The sequence below is a fragment of the Cucurbita moschata genome, unplaced genomic scaffold (assembly GCF_002738365.1).
Source record: "Cucurbita moschata cultivar Rifu unplaced genomic scaffold, Cmos_1.0 Cmo_Scf00029, whole genome shotgun sequence".
Taxonomy (NCBI): domain Eukaryota; kingdom Viridiplantae; phylum Streptophyta; class Magnoliopsida; order Cucurbitales; family Cucurbitaceae; genus Cucurbita; species Cucurbita moschata.
Window position 1 is genome coordinate 2,257,199 of NW_019268545.1, and position 17,176 is coordinate 2,274,374.

Here is a 17,176-nt window from a genome sequence, read left to right on the forward strand (position 1 = left end):
GTACATTGAGTGTACTAAGCATTTAAAAAAAATATAATATACTTTTTTTTTTTTTTTAATGTAAACGATTACGTCTAAACCATAAAATCGATAATCGTGTTGCAACAAAGTTCAATAGACAAGACATAAATTGTTGAAGTAAAACTCGTGTAGGGGGTTGGAAAAGTCTTTTGGGTCAACTCGATTTTTTTTTTAAACATAATTCTCGGGTATTATTCACGTGTATATTGAGTGTTCTAAGTATTTAAGAAAATATAATATACTTTTTTTTAATATAAATGATTGCGTCTAAACCATAAAATGGATAATCGTCCATGGACGACATACATTTTTGAACTAAAAAATATGTTTTTAGAAGAATCTTTTGGGCGACCGAGTGACCTGATCAAACGAATAGAGTTCACAGCTCAATCCAGCCGAATTCATCTGGTTGTTGGGTTACTTTTTTTTTAATTATTTTAAAAAAATTATATTTATGTATAATACATATTATATTAATAACTAAAATCTTATTAAATTTAAATATCAAATATTTATAAGGCACAACGCATCACCAACATCGATTATAAACGTTGATATTTTTAATTTTTTTTTTAAATAGGATAGGTTGGGTGGATTGTAACTTTATTTTCAAGTTGATCCGGTTGATCTGACCAAAAAAATGTTAACCCACGAAGCGAGAAAAGAAATCTAACCTAATTATACTCTTTTTAGTTTGGGTTAAGTATTATGATCTCGACAATGAGACAAAGCCAAGAGGGGAGAGCACTTATTGAGTATAGGGAAGTCTCCTGGTAGGAATTTCTTAGGGCGTATTACGGTTTTTCATCAAGGGGGTGGATCGAAGCGATTGCAGTGAAGAATTGATCTCAAACGAACCACTTCATCTATGGGTATTGTAGAAAGAATAGAATATGACCCTAATCGTTCTTCTCGGATTGTTCCAGTACAATGAATCGAGGGAGTCCACCAGTCCAAGTTGATCATGTTATTGGGTCATATGAACCATGATTTTATGTAGCTCGAATACTTAAAAGCCTCTTCATGGGTAGAAATGAAACATTCAAAACTCTACCAACTACGTCACATTTCCTTGAACCATGATTTTACGTAGCTCGAATACTTTAAAAAAAAAAAAAAAAAAAAAACATCGTAGTTTGACTTGTAATTTGACTCGTGAACACATATATGTTTTATTAACTAAGAGATCAAACGTTCGAATCTTTTCAACTCATGAAAACATATGTTTTTTTATTGACTAAGAGATCAGATGTTCGAATCTTGTTTTTTTATTGACTAAGAGATCAGATGTTCGAATCTTATCCACCATCAAATATTGCATATATGATCAGGTACCCTTTTTATTTGTACCAGCCAAATTGAAACATTCTTCGGCTCTCATTTCATCAAATTCAAACTCGTTCTAATCATTTTTAGCTAATCCGAGCTGGTTGTAACATGAATCTTCGACCAAAATCAAGATTCGAAGTTCAGATTTTGATACTTACGTGTTGTTGAACTAAAGATACTCTATCATTAATAAGATAAGAATAAGATTGATATCGAAATTTTTGTTCATTTTCGTTAATTACATTGAAAAAAAAAAAAACCCACATCATCCCATTTGTTTGTTAAACATAAAGATATATATTGAACATGTAATTATTGAAATTTGTTTTTGAGTTCATCTAATTATTTGAGTTTGTTTGTCAATTCTAGCTGCAACAATTTCTCTTTAGCTGTTTAAACTTGGTCACTTTCAACTTCAACCACACGACATTAGCAAAGGAATTTGACAAGTTTAAGAATGTTTGATGACGTGGGATATATTAACAGTTACATCGGTTAGAAGTTGAATTCTCGTCTATTTATGTCGGTGAACTTAAAAAAACAAAATTTGATAATCGGTAGATTTTTTTTTTATTTCTTTTATCTCAACTCTTATAGATCACAACTCGTGTATGCACTCGTTTCTGTCGAACAACTCATGTTCCAAAAAGAACAGTAGCCTAAATGAGTATAGAAATACTCGGTAAGTAGTTTGCTTATATGCTCTTAAATTATTTGAAGTCCTAGTGTCAGATATTCATTCATGTTCTGTATTTTTATGTCTTATACTCTATCAAGTATTGTGTCTAAGTCATAGGTTTTTAAGAAATTAGGAACTAGGTTTTATTAGTTCATTCGAGCTCGTCATACTAATTTTTGTTACTTAAAGTTTATCGTCATTGAAAATCTAGTTCCTCGAAACTCATCAATTCTCGTAATCTAGCTCATTTGAGCTTATTATTTCTCATAGTCTATCTCCTCTCAAAGCTCATTTCTTTCTCGTAATCAATCTCAACCTCAGCTCAAACCGCTCATATGAGCTCGATTATCTCTTTAGGGTCTTCTTAAAGATGATTTAGTTAGCTTTCTACTAACTTTTCTTCAAATCATGCACATAAATAATAAGTGAGGGATTAGTTGGCGATTCTCTAATAATACTCATAATCATAATCTATCATCATAATGTTGAGGGAGCAACTCACGTGCCGGCTAACTAAACTATACTTGTGTGAACTCTTGCGCGTATTTGAGCAAGTTCATGACTAAGAGATAGCCGAAGATCGCTTAATCATCTACACACAGACTATTCTTATGGCTATATATCATAAATTATCTAGCGCACAACCCTCTCATACATCACCTCAGCATTAGATACCAATATAGGTAATAGCCAATCGAGGTAGATTCACTATTAAGCGTTAACCGAGCGGCCCTTTAATAGTTTTCACATTTTATTTGCGAGACAACTTATTATCAGATACATATGTAGAATTCTAGTCAATCGAGTCAATTCTGCTATTAAAGGTTAATTGACAACCCTTTAACAATCTCCACATTGTATAATCATAAGGGGAGTGACCCTACGTCTCTCCGAGTTAATAAAATACTATGTGAACCCTTGTCAATCGAGACAAGTTCACAATTAGGAGTTAGTTCGCAAATCCCAAACCGTCCCCCTCATAGTAGCATAATCACATCATCTTATGCAATGTCATAGAGTATACAACATAGGTAGAGGACTAAACCATCTAACATGTTCGTAAATTCAAGGGTCCATAAGAAGATCAGTTATCGTGCCATAAAAAAGGAGTCAGACTTCAATTTCCAAGGGCTCGTTTGAAATGATTCGACAAGAACTCGAGAAGCAAAATTTGATAGGGTTTAGTACTGAATTCACCAAAGTCGAAGAGGACACGAGGGTGTGAGGAAGTTGACGGGGTTACAGAATGGTGCCGACACCCAATACATAAAGGGAAGATTTAGAGGTTAAGATTTAGGAGAACGTACACGATTTATAGGTAAAATATAACTTTCTAATTAACTCTATGGTAAAATGAAGAGCAAAAAAGGGTCCAAATATTGAAGTTTGGTGAAGATTAGGTTATAAATAAACAAAAAGATACAAACTTTGGAGCCTATGGTTTTGATGTGAAAGTCCCCAAATAATTTGCCTCAATAATCTCTCTCCATTTGTGGGCCTCCTTTGGGTTGGCGGCGGACTCAATATACCTTAATCAATTCCATTTTTTTTACAATTTTAATTTAATCCCTTATATATATATTAAAATTTTCTAATAAAAAATATATTCTTGCTCTATTTTATTTCAAAAATATTTTTGAACTTTAAAGGAGTGTTTCAAAAATACCTTTAAACTTTTAAAAATTTCATTGTAGGCTCGAACTTTTAAAAGAAATTAAAAATACGTTTAAACTTTCACAAATTTTTAATCCTTATTTTGTGTGATGTCCCACATTGGCTAATAAGGACGCTAACCCCAAAGGGGGTGGATTTGGGAGCGGTCCCACATCGATGGGAGGAAGGAAAGAGTGCTAGCGAGGACGCTTGGCCCCAAAGGGGGGTGAATTGTGATGTCCCACGTTGGTTGGAGAGGAGAACAAACCACCGGGGGTGGATTTGGGGGTGGTCCCACATCGATTGGAGGAAGGAAAGAGTGCCAGCGAGGACGCTGGGCCACGAAGGGGGTGGATTGTGATGTCCCACATTGGTTGGGGAGGAGAACAAACCACTATTTATAAGTGGGTGAAAACCTTCCCCTAGCAGACGACTTTTAAAGCCTTGAGGGGAAGCCCGAAAGGGAAAGCCCAAAGAGGACAATATTTGCTAGCGGTAGATCTCTTAACGAGGGCATTCAAGAAGAGCGGAGAAAAAAAAATGAATAATTGTGAGAAATAAAAGCTCGAACATGACTACATATCTTCAATCATTTGTTCATAATCCCACACTTTGATCCATCTTATTCATATATTGACAACGGTTAATGCCATGTTCTCCCGACATAACCCTTCACAATTCATATGATTTCTCTCCAAGACTCGATACCGTATTAATTCATCATTAAATCTAAAAATTTCGATCACGGATGACTCCATATATTTGATTGTTTCACGATATCTTTTAAAATATAAGAAGTACATGTCAATTACGACTGAATTATACTCAATTACGCTTTTTATTCATAACTTTTCAATGAATCTAACAAAGATAATCCCATGGTAGACCATGATGCAACTTATTCGTACTTTGAGAACATGTTCATGCCACGTTCTCTAGACAGATCTTGGGAGGGCCATGTTTTATTTGTGTCGTGTCTCATAGATTTCCTCGAGGTTTCTTGGTGGCCAAACAAGAGGGATTGAGAAGAAGCTGTAAAATTAAACCCTAGCTAGGTGGCGAAGAGAGCTAAGGAAGAAAAAGAAACTGATTAATATTCATATTTTGTGATAGACTTTACTTGTACAAAACAATTTCCCATGTTTGCAAGCTATCCACCGAATCTTTTCAAATAATAATTTAAGTTTGAAAGTGACACATAAATGATTTATGTGAAAACGAGGGGCGAAAAGAAATTCCAAATTGGTTTCGATTTGAAATATAATAGTCCAAACCCACCGCAACTCGATATTGTCTACAGATAAAAAGAGGTTTCCACACTCTTATAATAATCAACCCCTCTTGGGAACCGAGCATTTTCGCTGGCACACCGCCCGGTGTCTAGTTCTGATATCATTTGTAATAGCCCAAGCTCACTGCTAGAAGATATTGTCCGCTTTGGCTCGTTACGTATCATTATCAGCCTTATGGTTTTAAAACGTGTTTGCTAGGGAGAGGTTTTCACACCCTTATAAGAGATGTTTCGTTTCCCTCTCCAACCGATGTGGAACCTCACAATCCATCCTCTTTGGTGCCCAGCGTCCTCGCTGGCACACTGTAGGGTGTCTGGCTCTGATACCATTTGTAACAACAAAAACTCACCTCTAACAGATATTGTCCGTTTTAGCTTCTTACGTATCACTATCAACCTCACGGTTTTAAAACGTATCTGGTAGGGAGGGGTTTCCACACCCTTATAAGAATGCTTGGTTCCCCTCTCCAACCAATGTGGAATCTCACAATCCACCTCCCTTGAGGTCCAGCGTTCTCACTGATACAATGTCGGGTGTCTCACTCTGATACCATTTATAACAGCTCAAACCCACCTCTAGCAGATATTGTCCGTTTTAGCTCGTTACATATCGTCGTCAGTCTCACAGTTCTAAAACGTGTCTGCTAGTGAGAGGTTTCTACACCCTTATAAGAAATGCTTCGTTTTTCTCTCCACCCGACGTAGAATCTCACGTCAAACTACTCTTAAAAAATAAGGAAAAAAAATCACTTTTGAGAAGGTGAACTTTTGGGATTCACTTCCTTCTATAGTTGAATGGTATACGTTAGCTTTTGTTTGAAAACAATGTTATTCTAATATGATAAAATCTTGTCGTGGAAGCCAAATCTTAAAAAGGTGATATTGTTGAGATAAAAAACGACATTAATTCTCATTTTTAACGGTTATGTTACTTTTTGTGAAAAGGGTTTGAATCTTAAGAAATTTAGAGAGAAAAAACGTGAAGGAATGGCATGAAATGAGAGGTCGAGTTCCAATTTTTGAGCTCGGGGAAATCAAGCTAGGGTTTTTCTTATAGGAAGAATGTGAGATTATTATGTAGGGGTGCTCAAAAAATCCAATGACCTAAAAACCCGATCAACCCAACTCGACCAGTACGATTTGAATAAGTTATCCTAAAACTAGAGTAGGTTGAATCGAACTAACTCGAGGAAGAACATGTGAATATTATGAAGGATTATTACATAGGGGGTGTTAAAAAAATATCTAATGACCCAAAAACTTGATCAACCCAACTCAACTGTACGATTTGAGTAGATTTACTTAAAACTAGATTGAGTTGAATCGAACTATCTTGAATTTATTGTTAATTTTAATTAGTACATTTTTGCTTAGGATACCATTTATATACCTACATTTATTTAACTTCATAATTTTTTTTATTGTTTATTCTCTAACAACGTTTAAAATAAATTTTTAATTATTTGAAATGTAAGTTTTCAAAAATAAATATCTTGTTTGAGTGATAAATTTTAATTAAATATTTAAAAATAAATAAATAGATGTTCCCGAACTAACATTTAAAGAACAACCGTTTGACTTTGGCACATGAGCTGGGGGGTTTGGCTAGGTAACATAATGGAAATGTACCGGACTGTAAATCCTGGAATGACGGTTCGACCCCGTCCCTGGCCTTGGGGAGTAGCGAGCTGCACAAAACGATCATTAATCAAAGGGGGCTTCCCAACAAAGAAAATCAAAAGACAACATTTTACTTTTATTAAAATAAAAAATTTGAATAAATGACCCGAACAACACGAACCAATCTAATTCAAAAATTTTATTTGTTTAATAAGAGTTGTTTGAGATGAAAAAATTTACGACCAAACAATTGAGTTGGGTCTAAAAGCATATCTCAACCCGACCAACCTAACCCACGAACACCTGCAATTAGGGCTCGGAAATAAGTAGAGTTATGTAAAAGGCTATCCAAGGTTTTTCCCCAAAAGTGAAGTAACTTAGCTTTTGGATAAAGCGTTGTTATAAAATACACAAAAAGTTGCTCATTTCATGGCAAAGTTGTTGAAAATTCATGATTTTTTAATATTTAATCTTTTTTATTTTTTACTTTTGTGCACATGAATGCCCTAACCCTAGCAATCAATGGGCTTGTCACTATCACTTTCTAATCCTAACCCTAACCCTAACCCTAAATGATTCATATCTGTTCCGTTTGGTAACGATTTTGTTTATGAAAACGTGTTTGTTTTTCTCACGATTTCTTTACTGAAATCAATTCGTAGCCATTGGGAGTAGATAACATCCATGCCCAGAATTTAAATTAGAATTTGGGATCAGGATTTGATAACTGATGACTCCGACATTTTCCTGCATCGCTTACGACATAAACCATGTATGTTACCTGTTTGTCTTGAATTGCTCGTAAAAATGAAAACTATCCCCACAAACTAACACAAGCCCTTTTAGCATGCTTTTTTATCGTTCACCCGTCATAAAAATTGCTCAAACTAAACTTTCGAGTTCCTATGATTGAGTTACTGAAAAGAAATGTGCACGTTATTGATATAAGTAGTAATAACTTCATATCTTCAAAATCGCTCTTATTCGAATATAGTCTCGGTTCATTCATGTTACATCCTAAGTTTAAAAAGCACGATAATACATTGAACTATAATTATATTCCATTATATTATAAAGTTAATTTTGGCTTTTCTTGGATAATTGAAGCTAATTTCTTTCTAATTTAAGCAAGTAATTAAGCCATGTAGCTAATTTCATCAATATCTTTTATTATGGATTTTTTTATTAGCTAGATTGAAATATGAAATACATTAATGAGAAAATAATAAGAAGAAGAAAAATTTCAATTAATTAAATGTATAAACTTCCTTCTACCATATAGTATACGTTTCTGACCCAAAGAAGTGATACATTTGGCATTTAGTGAACTATATATTTAATAAATATACACTAAAAATACTTGTAAAATTAATTTAAATTTGAAAATAATCTTCGAAAAATTGCCACGTGGAAATTTTATTTATTTCGTAATAAAATTAGTTTCTAAAAAGAGATTATGAGCCATCAAATATTATTGAATAAAATGTGTTTTTAAAGGGAAAAAAAAAGATAGAAAAGAAAATAAAAATGAATGAGTCGATTATGATTAACACTAATTAATTAGGGATTAGTGTGTTTGATTAACCAAATCTTTGTTCTATTTCAAGATCCAAATACAAGAATTGGGCTTGGTTACATGAATCTAAATGATTAATTGTATGGGGACGAGATTAATAATGTAGGGGTGTACACGAGTCGGGTTGAAAAATTCTTTTGGACTAATCTGAATTAGGTTGGTGACCCGAGTAACCCGAATAGAGTTCAGAACCCGATACTCTACTCTTGAAATGAATTGGGTTGTCAAGTTATTTTTTTAATTATTTAAAATGGGTCGGTGATCTGAGCAACTATAATAGAGTTCACAATCAAACCTTCTATTTTTGAGTTGGGTTGAGTTGTCTAGTTATTTTTTTAATTATTTAAAATGAGTTGGTGACTCAAGAAACCTAAATAGAGCTCACAACCTTGGGTTGTCGGGTTATTTTTTTGAATTATTTAAAAAAGTCCTACTTATTCACCATGCATGTTACATTAATAACTAAAATGTGAAATCTCATATTGGTTGAAGAGAAAAATTAAACATTTCTTATAAGAGTGTAGAAATTTCTCCTTGGTAGATGAGTTTTAAAACCGTGAGACTGACGACGATACGTAACAGGCTAAAGCAGACAATATTTGCTAACGGTGGGCTTGCACGGTTACAAATGGTAACAGAGCCAGTCAACTAGTGGTGTGCCAACAAGGATGATGGCTCCCAAGGGGGTGGATTGTGAAATTCCACATCGGTTGGAGAGGGAAACGAAACATTCCTTATAAGAGTGTGAAAACCTCTCCCTAATAGACGCGTTTTAAAACTGTGAGGTTGACGCCAATACGTAACAGGTCAAAACATTACATAAAATCTCGTAAAACTCAAATATCAAATATTCATAAGTCACAACATATAACTAACATAAGTTACAAACATAAATATTCTTAATTCTTCAAATATCAAATATTTATAAGTCACCGTTACAGACATAAATATTCTTAATTCTTCAAAATAATATTTAAAGCAGGGCTGAGTTATAACTCAATTTTTCGATTAGTCGGGTTGATCTTACCAAAAAAACGTCTAACCGTACGTGATCCAACCCAAATTTTTAATTTTCAAAAAATTCAACCCAAGGAATATGAAAAAGGATCTAATCCAACCCAAAAGTTCGGTTGGGTCGGGTAGACCAAGTTGGTCGAGTTCTCCCGTCATATAAACACCTTTAATCAACACATCAAACCGAGAAAATCCAAGAATTAATTAAATTAATTAACTTAACTTATGCAATGATTAAAAATTAATTAAAAAGGATAGTAATTTTAGGAGTAAATTATTGAAAAGAAGGAAGGGAGAATATGAAGCCGTTACTCATTCTCCAACATATAATATAAATCTGTCATCATCTTTGATATACATTACCTAACAAAATTCCCTCTTTAGAAAAGAACCCTAACAATACAATTCATTAAATAATTTGTATTTTATATAGTTTCAATTATTATTTTTTGGTTTATAATATGCTTTTCATACGTCATATTTTCATTTACTTGTTCCTTAGTATACATTTTCCCATCACATGTATACATAAATTCCACTTCTAGTGCTTACGTGGCTTTTTCTCCTCAAATTAGGGTTTTTTTTTGTACCTTCAATTATTAATTACATCATTTTCATAACTAATCCTCTCCTTGAAATCATATCCCTAATTAATTATGTTACCATCTCTTTTCCCTTTTTATCTAATTTAATCTTTTAATCCATCTTTCCCTACCTACTAAATTCATTGTTTTTTTAGTATAACTCTAGAAATTTTAACTACACGTTAACATTATTTAAAAAAAAAATGACGGTGACGATACAGAAGAAGAACGAAATTAAATGAGAGATTGGGTGTAACAACCCGATCCCACTGGATATTATCTACTTTGACTCGTTATGTATCACTGTCAGCCTCATGGTTTTAAAACGCGTTTCCACACCTTTATAAGGAATGTTTCGTTCCCCTATTCAACTGATGTTGGATCTCACAATCCACCCCCTTAGAGGCCCAACTTCCTCGTTGACACACCGCCCGGTGTCTAGCTCTAATACCATTTGTAACCGCCTAAGCCCACTGCTAGCAAATATTGTCCGTTTTGGCCCATTACGTATCACTGTCAACCTCATGGTTTCAAAACGTGTCTCCTAGGGCTTCGTTTCCACACTCTTATAAGGAATGCTTCATTTTTCTCTCCATGACCCACAAACATTTCAAAAAAGTATAATTACGAAGGGGACAAAGATACATCAAATTGCATAATTGACTGCTTTTTCAGATAAGGTTTTAAGCCAAGTGTCTAAGCTTTCGATTATAGATTATAAGTTCATAACTCCGAGACCATTCTCATTTCTGTCCCACAAACATTTTTAAAAAATATATATTTTTTATTTAACTTAACTGAATAAGACATATATAATGAAATCGAGACTATTTCACTAATTTTTCTCTCGACCCGGTCCTCAAATAATATGAATTTTCGTGAGGGTATGATTAAAAAAAAAAAAAACATGATTTTATTTGACACTTGTCCAATGATTCTTGACATATACAATTATTTTAAAATTTTTGTACACTTCGTGATGTGCATACTTTTGTCCATATATTAAAAAATTATTGCCATTCTCTTATTCATGTGTTACATTCTTGAACTATGGATTTATCATATAATATAATCTTTTTATATGATCATTAGCATAGGTCCCATTTGTATAATTAAATGTATCTCAACCTTGATTAATAGAATTTAATAAATGTAGCCATGATTTAATTGATTCAAATACTTTCCCATCTTATAAAATAGTCTTTTCTTATCATTATTGAATATATATATATATATGTCTTTGTAGTTAAAGATAAAAATGGTTAATATGCTTATCAAGAGAATGAACTTTGTTTGTTTGATTTGGCCAAAGTACCTATCCAATGCTCTAATTATTGAGTATCAATCATATTAGAATTCTATTTGGGAAACATACATTTTTAGTCTTCTACTTTATATATTTTTTTCGGGTTTAGTATTTAAATCAAATACTGCCTTGAAATTTTTTTCCCGAGTGACTTTGATACCAGACAAATGAAAGAGACAAAATTATAGCACTGAAATAGCTTACAGGGTTGAGCAAACGTGCATTACGTAATTCATACACGAGCTAATTTTATTGACATGTGTGTATATGCTTAACTCTATAATTATACTACCTCAAAATTTCCTTCCCGAGTGGCTTTGATACTAGATAGATGAAGAGACAAAATAATAACATTGAAATAGCTTACAGGGCTGAGCAAACGTGCATTGCGCAATTCATACACGAGGTAATTTTACTGACATGTATGTATATGCTTAACTCTATAATCAATATACTGCATTAGAATTTCCTTCCCGAGTGGCTTTCAAACAATACAAATGAAAGAGACAAAATAATAACACTGAAATAGCTTACACGGCTGAACAAACATACATTACGTAATTCATACATGAGCTAATTTCATAAACATGTATGTATATGCTTAACTCTATAATCAATATACTGCATCAGAATTTCCTTCCCGAGTGGTTTTGATACCAGATAGATGAAAGAGACAAAATAATACCACTGAAATAGCTTATTGGGTTGCAAATGTGCGTTACGTAATTCATACACGAGCTAATTTTGTTGACATGTATGTATATGCTTAACTCTTTAATCAAGACACTGCCTCAGAATTTCCTTCTCGAGTGACTTTGATACCGAACAGATGAAAGAGACAAAATAATAACACTGAAGTAGCTTACAGCACTGAGCAAACATGTGTTACGTAATTCTTACACGCGCTAATTTTATTGACATGTATGGTATGTATGTGCTAACCTCTCGAGCCTTGCAACATTCTTATATACTGATTTGTTTACTACGAGTATAAATTAAGACAAACGTTATGTTTATTAAACCATCACATCATCTCCTAACTATGTTGAGGTATTTGTTTTTAGAGTGTAATATCAAAGTTTCTATTAAGTATCATATTAGTACATTGGTTCAAGAGAATCATCTGCCTAACTAGAACTAAAATTTAAAAATATTGTTAATTTAATTTTTATTTAGAAACCTAAAATACTTATTAAAATATAGGACTTTTTTTTATTCTTTTATTTCTATTTTGAATATGAGAGAGAAAGGAGAGAGGACTCTTTTGAAGGGGATTAATAATGGTTTAAAATATTCTTAATTAATTAATGTAACTATCAATTTTTTAAAAACATTTTTTTTTTAATTTTCATTCGGATATGGTCTCGTTTCATTCGTATAAACTTTATTAGCAACTCTCAATTCCGTAACTTTTGAGTTCTGATGATTGAGCGACGAAGAATAAAGGTGCACGTTGTTGGTATAGGTAGTAACTATCAAACAATTTTTAATTATTATGCCATATTCTCGGGACCACTCTTATTTATATGTGGTCTTGATTAATTAAATGTACTCTTTTTGTGAGATTTCACATCGGTTGGAGAGGAGAACGAAACATTTCTCATAAGGGTGTGAATACCTCTCCCTATTAGACACGTTTTAAAAATCGTGAGGCTGACAACGATACGTAACAGGTCAAAACGGACAATATTCACTAGCGATGGGCTTGAGCTATTACAAAATTGTGAGATCCCACCTCGATTGGAGAGAAGAACGAAGCATTCCTTATAAGGGTGTGGAAACATCTTCCTATTAGACGCGTTTTAAAAATTGTGAGGCTAATAGCGATGCGTAACGGGCGAAAACAGACAATATTTGCTAATGGTGGGTTTAGGCTGTTACACTTTTTTACTCAGGCGTCACAATATGCCTCAATTTGTTAACGTAAGCTTCAATGGACGACATTCTTATGAAAAATTATTCAACAAGTCACGACGTACGACAATTTAGATGTAAATTTGAAATACTTCTCTCCCGTACATCAACAACGAAAAATTACCAGCCACATTAGAGCGGTGGGATCGAGTTTACTTAATGCAATTAACCCTAAGTAAAACTCAAAACCCAATAAATTATTACATTACGTGCAACTCAAGAAAAACCAATTTCAAATTAGGGGTTTCAATACAAAAATTTAACTCCAAACCCCATTTTTAATAATTGTAATTGGAAAAAGGGTTGTTTTGGATTGTTTCTTTATCAAACTTTTTTGACCTTTTGCACAATTTCTTTTCAAAATTAAAAAAATAAAAAATAAAAAATAAAATTTATAGTCATCATCCCTTTGTTCAAGATTTCTTGCAACTTGGGATTTTGCTTGAAAACTTTACCATTATAACTAACTCCCTATGCATATAAGCATGGCCTGCCAAAAGCTTATATCAACTTATAGGAAATAAACCCCTTTTTCATTCATACCCCCAACTATATATATCAATACAACCAAATCTTCATTCCTTATTAGATACCCATTTCCTTCCCCAAATTGCTCTCTTCTTCTTCATTTCTCTTGAGTTTAATACCCATAATTTTGTTCTTAAGTTTTTAGTTGTTCATAGCAATGGGGCTTAAAGATATTGGAGCCTCCCTTCCTCCTGGGTTTAGATTCTACCCAAGTGATGAAGAATTGGTTTGTCATTATCTTTACAAAAAGATTATGAATGAACAAGTTCTTAAGGGCACTCTTGTGGAGATTGATTTGCATACTTGTGAGCCATGGCAGCTTCCTGGTAGGCTCTTTTTCTTATGAATCTCAGCTATTTTGGAGGTTTTTCTTGGATTCATAATGGGTTTTCTTCAATTCGTTCATATATTTCTTAATCAATTGGTTTGGTTGATGTTTTGTGTGTAAAAAGATGAACTTTTTTGCATGAACTTGTAAAGAACAAAGATTTTCCAATGTTTTTGTGTAGTACGATGTGGTTTTGTATGACAAAAAATCTGTGTTTTTGGTTCTTTGTTTACCTTTCGATGTCATACGAGGTGGTTTTAAGAGGCATTAATTTCATGACAATTGGCTAAATCCCAACCCTTTTACGAGGGTCGGATTTTATCTCGATCTCGACCTCGACCTCATTCACATTAAATATCCAAAGAATCTCTCTTTCTCTCATACCCCACGTACAAACACGTGCATTCGTGTAAAAATTTCGTCTTTCAGCATTTTGTTTCGAGAATATTCCATCAGATGCTTTGATCGTTGAGCTGTTTTTAGCGTTTTTTTTCAAGACCGAAGCTCTATTTCTCTCCCGAACTATTAGATAAGGTTTTGTTTAGGGAAGACACGTAGAAGAGAGGGAAAACAATGGATCAAAATTGAGAAACTTTTGGTCCCATAATTGGAGTAATATAATATAAGTTGATGAGTCATAATACCCATTTTCCCACAAGTGCTTGAGCTAGCTTCAACTTGTAGAACAAGCTTCATTAATTATTGATCCATTTCTTCTTTGTTCTTTGTTCTTCACAAAATTATATATCAAATCTTTCTTTCATGCAAACAAATCTTGTTTTGTTGTTTATGATCATCATTACATTGCTAATCATACCTTTATGATAGGACGATTATTGTAATTTAGCGTGAAAAAATACTTTTATTTATTAATTATTTAGTTGATTAATATCTTAATCATAGGCTTCATTAGCCTTAGGCCTTAGTTTCTATTTTATTCGATAAATTATTCATTACTTAAATAGAACAAGTTCAATCATATATAGTTAATGAAAGCGAAAGATTAATTTAACTAATTAATTCTTTTTTGTTTTTGGGGGAATTAAAAGAGGTGGCGAAGCTAAATAGCAACGAGTGGTACTTCTTCAGCTTTCGAGATCGAAAATACGCGACGGGATATCGAACCAATCGTGCGACGACATGTGGATATTGGAAAGCAACTGGGAAAGATCGAACGGTGGTGGATTCGTCAACGGGGGAGATCGTAGGGATGAAAAAGACTTTGGTGTTTTATAGAAACCGAGCTCCAAATGGGATTAAAACGGGATGGATTATGCATGAATTTCGTCTAGAGGCCCCTCATAGGCTCCCAAAGGTTGGATTTTTCAATATTTGTTTTTTCTTTTTAGTCCTTCAATTTGGAAAGAATTATATTCATGTACCCTTAAAGGGTAACAACACAAAAGTTGGTGTCTTTTTCCACTTTGGTCATATTCAATTTAATGAATTTTTCTTGGTTTGCATTAACGAAGAATATTTATTTTTTAGTCCCTCCAAATTTCAAAATTAACAAAATGAGCCAATTTATGTGAGTGCAGGAGGATTGGGTTTTGTGTAGAGTGTTTCAAAAGGGGAAGCAAGAAGACTACAACAACAAACTCAACCAGCATTTCACATTCGGAAACTTCGAGCACGTTCCTTCTGTACTCGTCCAAGCTCCATCTCCCCCCCCAAGTGATCCGAGCAAGACCGTGATGCCTTCTAGCTACAATGTCGATATCGATATCGCTTCGTTATCGTCTTCGATAGCTCCCGAACAGATTAGCCATAGCCACACAGGCAGCTGTTCTTTTCTCCATCTCCTTCAGCAGCTTCCTCAAGAGAAACAAGACAATAATCCCAAAACTGATCAACTTTTCTGCCCCAAAACTAATGAATCAGATTATGGGGTTATGTGGGAAATGGATTTGGAAGAACATACCTTTCGAGATGGCGTCGTATCGAACTTGGATCAGATGGAATTCGACGTCGATAGCAGCCAGGTTTTCCTCTGAACGTGTGATGATATCTGCTACGCTGCGCTGTTGATATATAGCTTGTATATTAATGTATGGTGCATTTGGACATAGGAGAGTATTGGGGCATTGTTGCTTTGGACACACTTAGATTTCATTCTTTCTTTTAAATCTTTGGTCTTGTTGTAAAGAACATTAGTCAAAGCTGTAATGATATCAGTTAGGCGCATTAATGTGGATGTAATAAACTTGTGATTTTTGATACCACAATATAGAGTTCATGTGATGACGAAGCGGAACTACGACCCACAAAGCTCGAGGAGATGCATTTGAATCGTAAGAGTTCAAGGGGAAACGAAAGTCACTTAGCTTCTAGAGTTAGAGTGAAATATTCCTTAAATCCCCCGAACGTTACTTAGCTTGTGTAAGATCCCACATCGGTTGGAGAGGGGAACAAAACATTTTTTATAAGGGTATGGAAATCTCTCCCTAGCAAACGCGTTTTTAAACTGTGAAACTGAGAGCAATACGTAACGGACCAAAACGGACAATATCTATTAGCGGTGGGATTGGGCTGTTACAGCTTGTGCATGAGTTGGAAATAACACGTGACATTCTCAGATGTTGTGGGGATGAGACGACGTGACATACTACGATTATATACACAAGATTTTCTCCATTAGAATTGAGAATGTAGATCCTAATATACCTTCCATTTGTTCATGAGGTCCTATCGAGACTGCAGGCCTATTCATGAGGTCCCATCGACAAGCCTATCAACAAGCCTAGAGATTTCGTTAAAGAGAGTACATGTCTAAATATCGTCTTACCCGAGTCGTGCATACTTCATTCGCACTTAGACACCTTGCCCCGAGCTCATTTTGCGAAAGCCATACATATTTTTTTTCTTAATTTTCATTTTTCTTGTTTTCTTTAAGTTTCACAAGGTTTGGTGATATGCACCTTGGTTGGGAGAGAGAACGAAGCATTTTTTATAAAGGTGTGGAAACTCCTCCTTAGTAGACGCATTTTAAAAACCTTGAGAGAAAGTCCGAAAGGGAAAGCCCAAAGCGGACAATATCTGCTAGCGGTGGGCTTGGGCCATTACAAATGGTATCAGAGCCACTGAGCAATGTGCCAGTGAAAAGGCTAAGTACCGAAAGGGGGTGAACATGAGGCAGTGTGCCAGCAAGGATGCTGGAACCCGAAGGAGGGTGGATTGGGGGCTCCCACATCGATTGGAGAAGGAAACGAATGCGAGCAAGGACGCTGAGCCCCGAAGGAGGCAGATTGTGAGATCCCACATCGGTTGGGAAGGAGAATGAAACATTCTTTATAAGAGTGTGGAAACCTCTCCCTAGCAAACGCGTTTTAAAAA

General features: G+C 34.3%; 1 protein-coding gene and 1 long non-coding RNA gene across 2 annotated transcripts; one reads left to right on the forward strand and one right to left on the reverse strand.

Annotated features, from left to right (window-relative positions):
• Positions 1-4,350: 4,350 nt before the first annotated feature.
• Positions 4,351-5,584, reverse strand: LOC111464098. Its single transcript, XR_002713991.1, has 2 exons — positions 5,548-5,584; positions 4,351-4,750 (listed from the first exon to the last, which is right to left on the reverse strand). It is a non-coding gene; the product is annotated as an uncharacterized LOC111464098 (long non-coding RNA).
• A 7,888-nt stretch (positions 5,585-13,472) lies between these two features.
• On the forward strand, positions 13,473-16,093 carry LOC111463835 (NAC domain-containing protein 21/22-like). The gene is made up of 3 exons (XM_023107774.1): positions 13,473-13,841; positions 14,893-15,158; positions 15,382-16,093. Exons 1-3 carry the CDS (start codon positions 13,673-13,675, stop codon positions 15,835-15,837), a joined length of 891 nt encoding a protein of 296 aa, XP_022963542.1. The 5' UTR covers positions 13,473-13,672; the 3' UTR covers positions 15,838-16,093.
• Positions 16,094-17,176: the final 1,083 nt, after the last annotated feature.

Excerpts from the sequence above, each read along its gene's own strand:
- LOC111463835 (XM_023107774.1), top strand. The coding sequence starts at position 13,673 with ATGGGGCTTAAAGATATTGGAGCCTCCCTTCCTCCTGGGTTTAGATTC. Across the intron at positions 13,842-14,892 it reads TGAGCCATGGCAGCTTCCTG|AGGTGGCGAAGCTAAATAGC; the intron begins GTAGGCTCTTTT and ends GGGAATTAAAAG. Across the intron at positions 15,159-15,381 it reads CCCCTCATAGGCTCCCAAAG|GAGGATTGGGTTTTGTGTAG; the intron begins GTTGGATTTTTC and ends ATGTGAGTGCAG.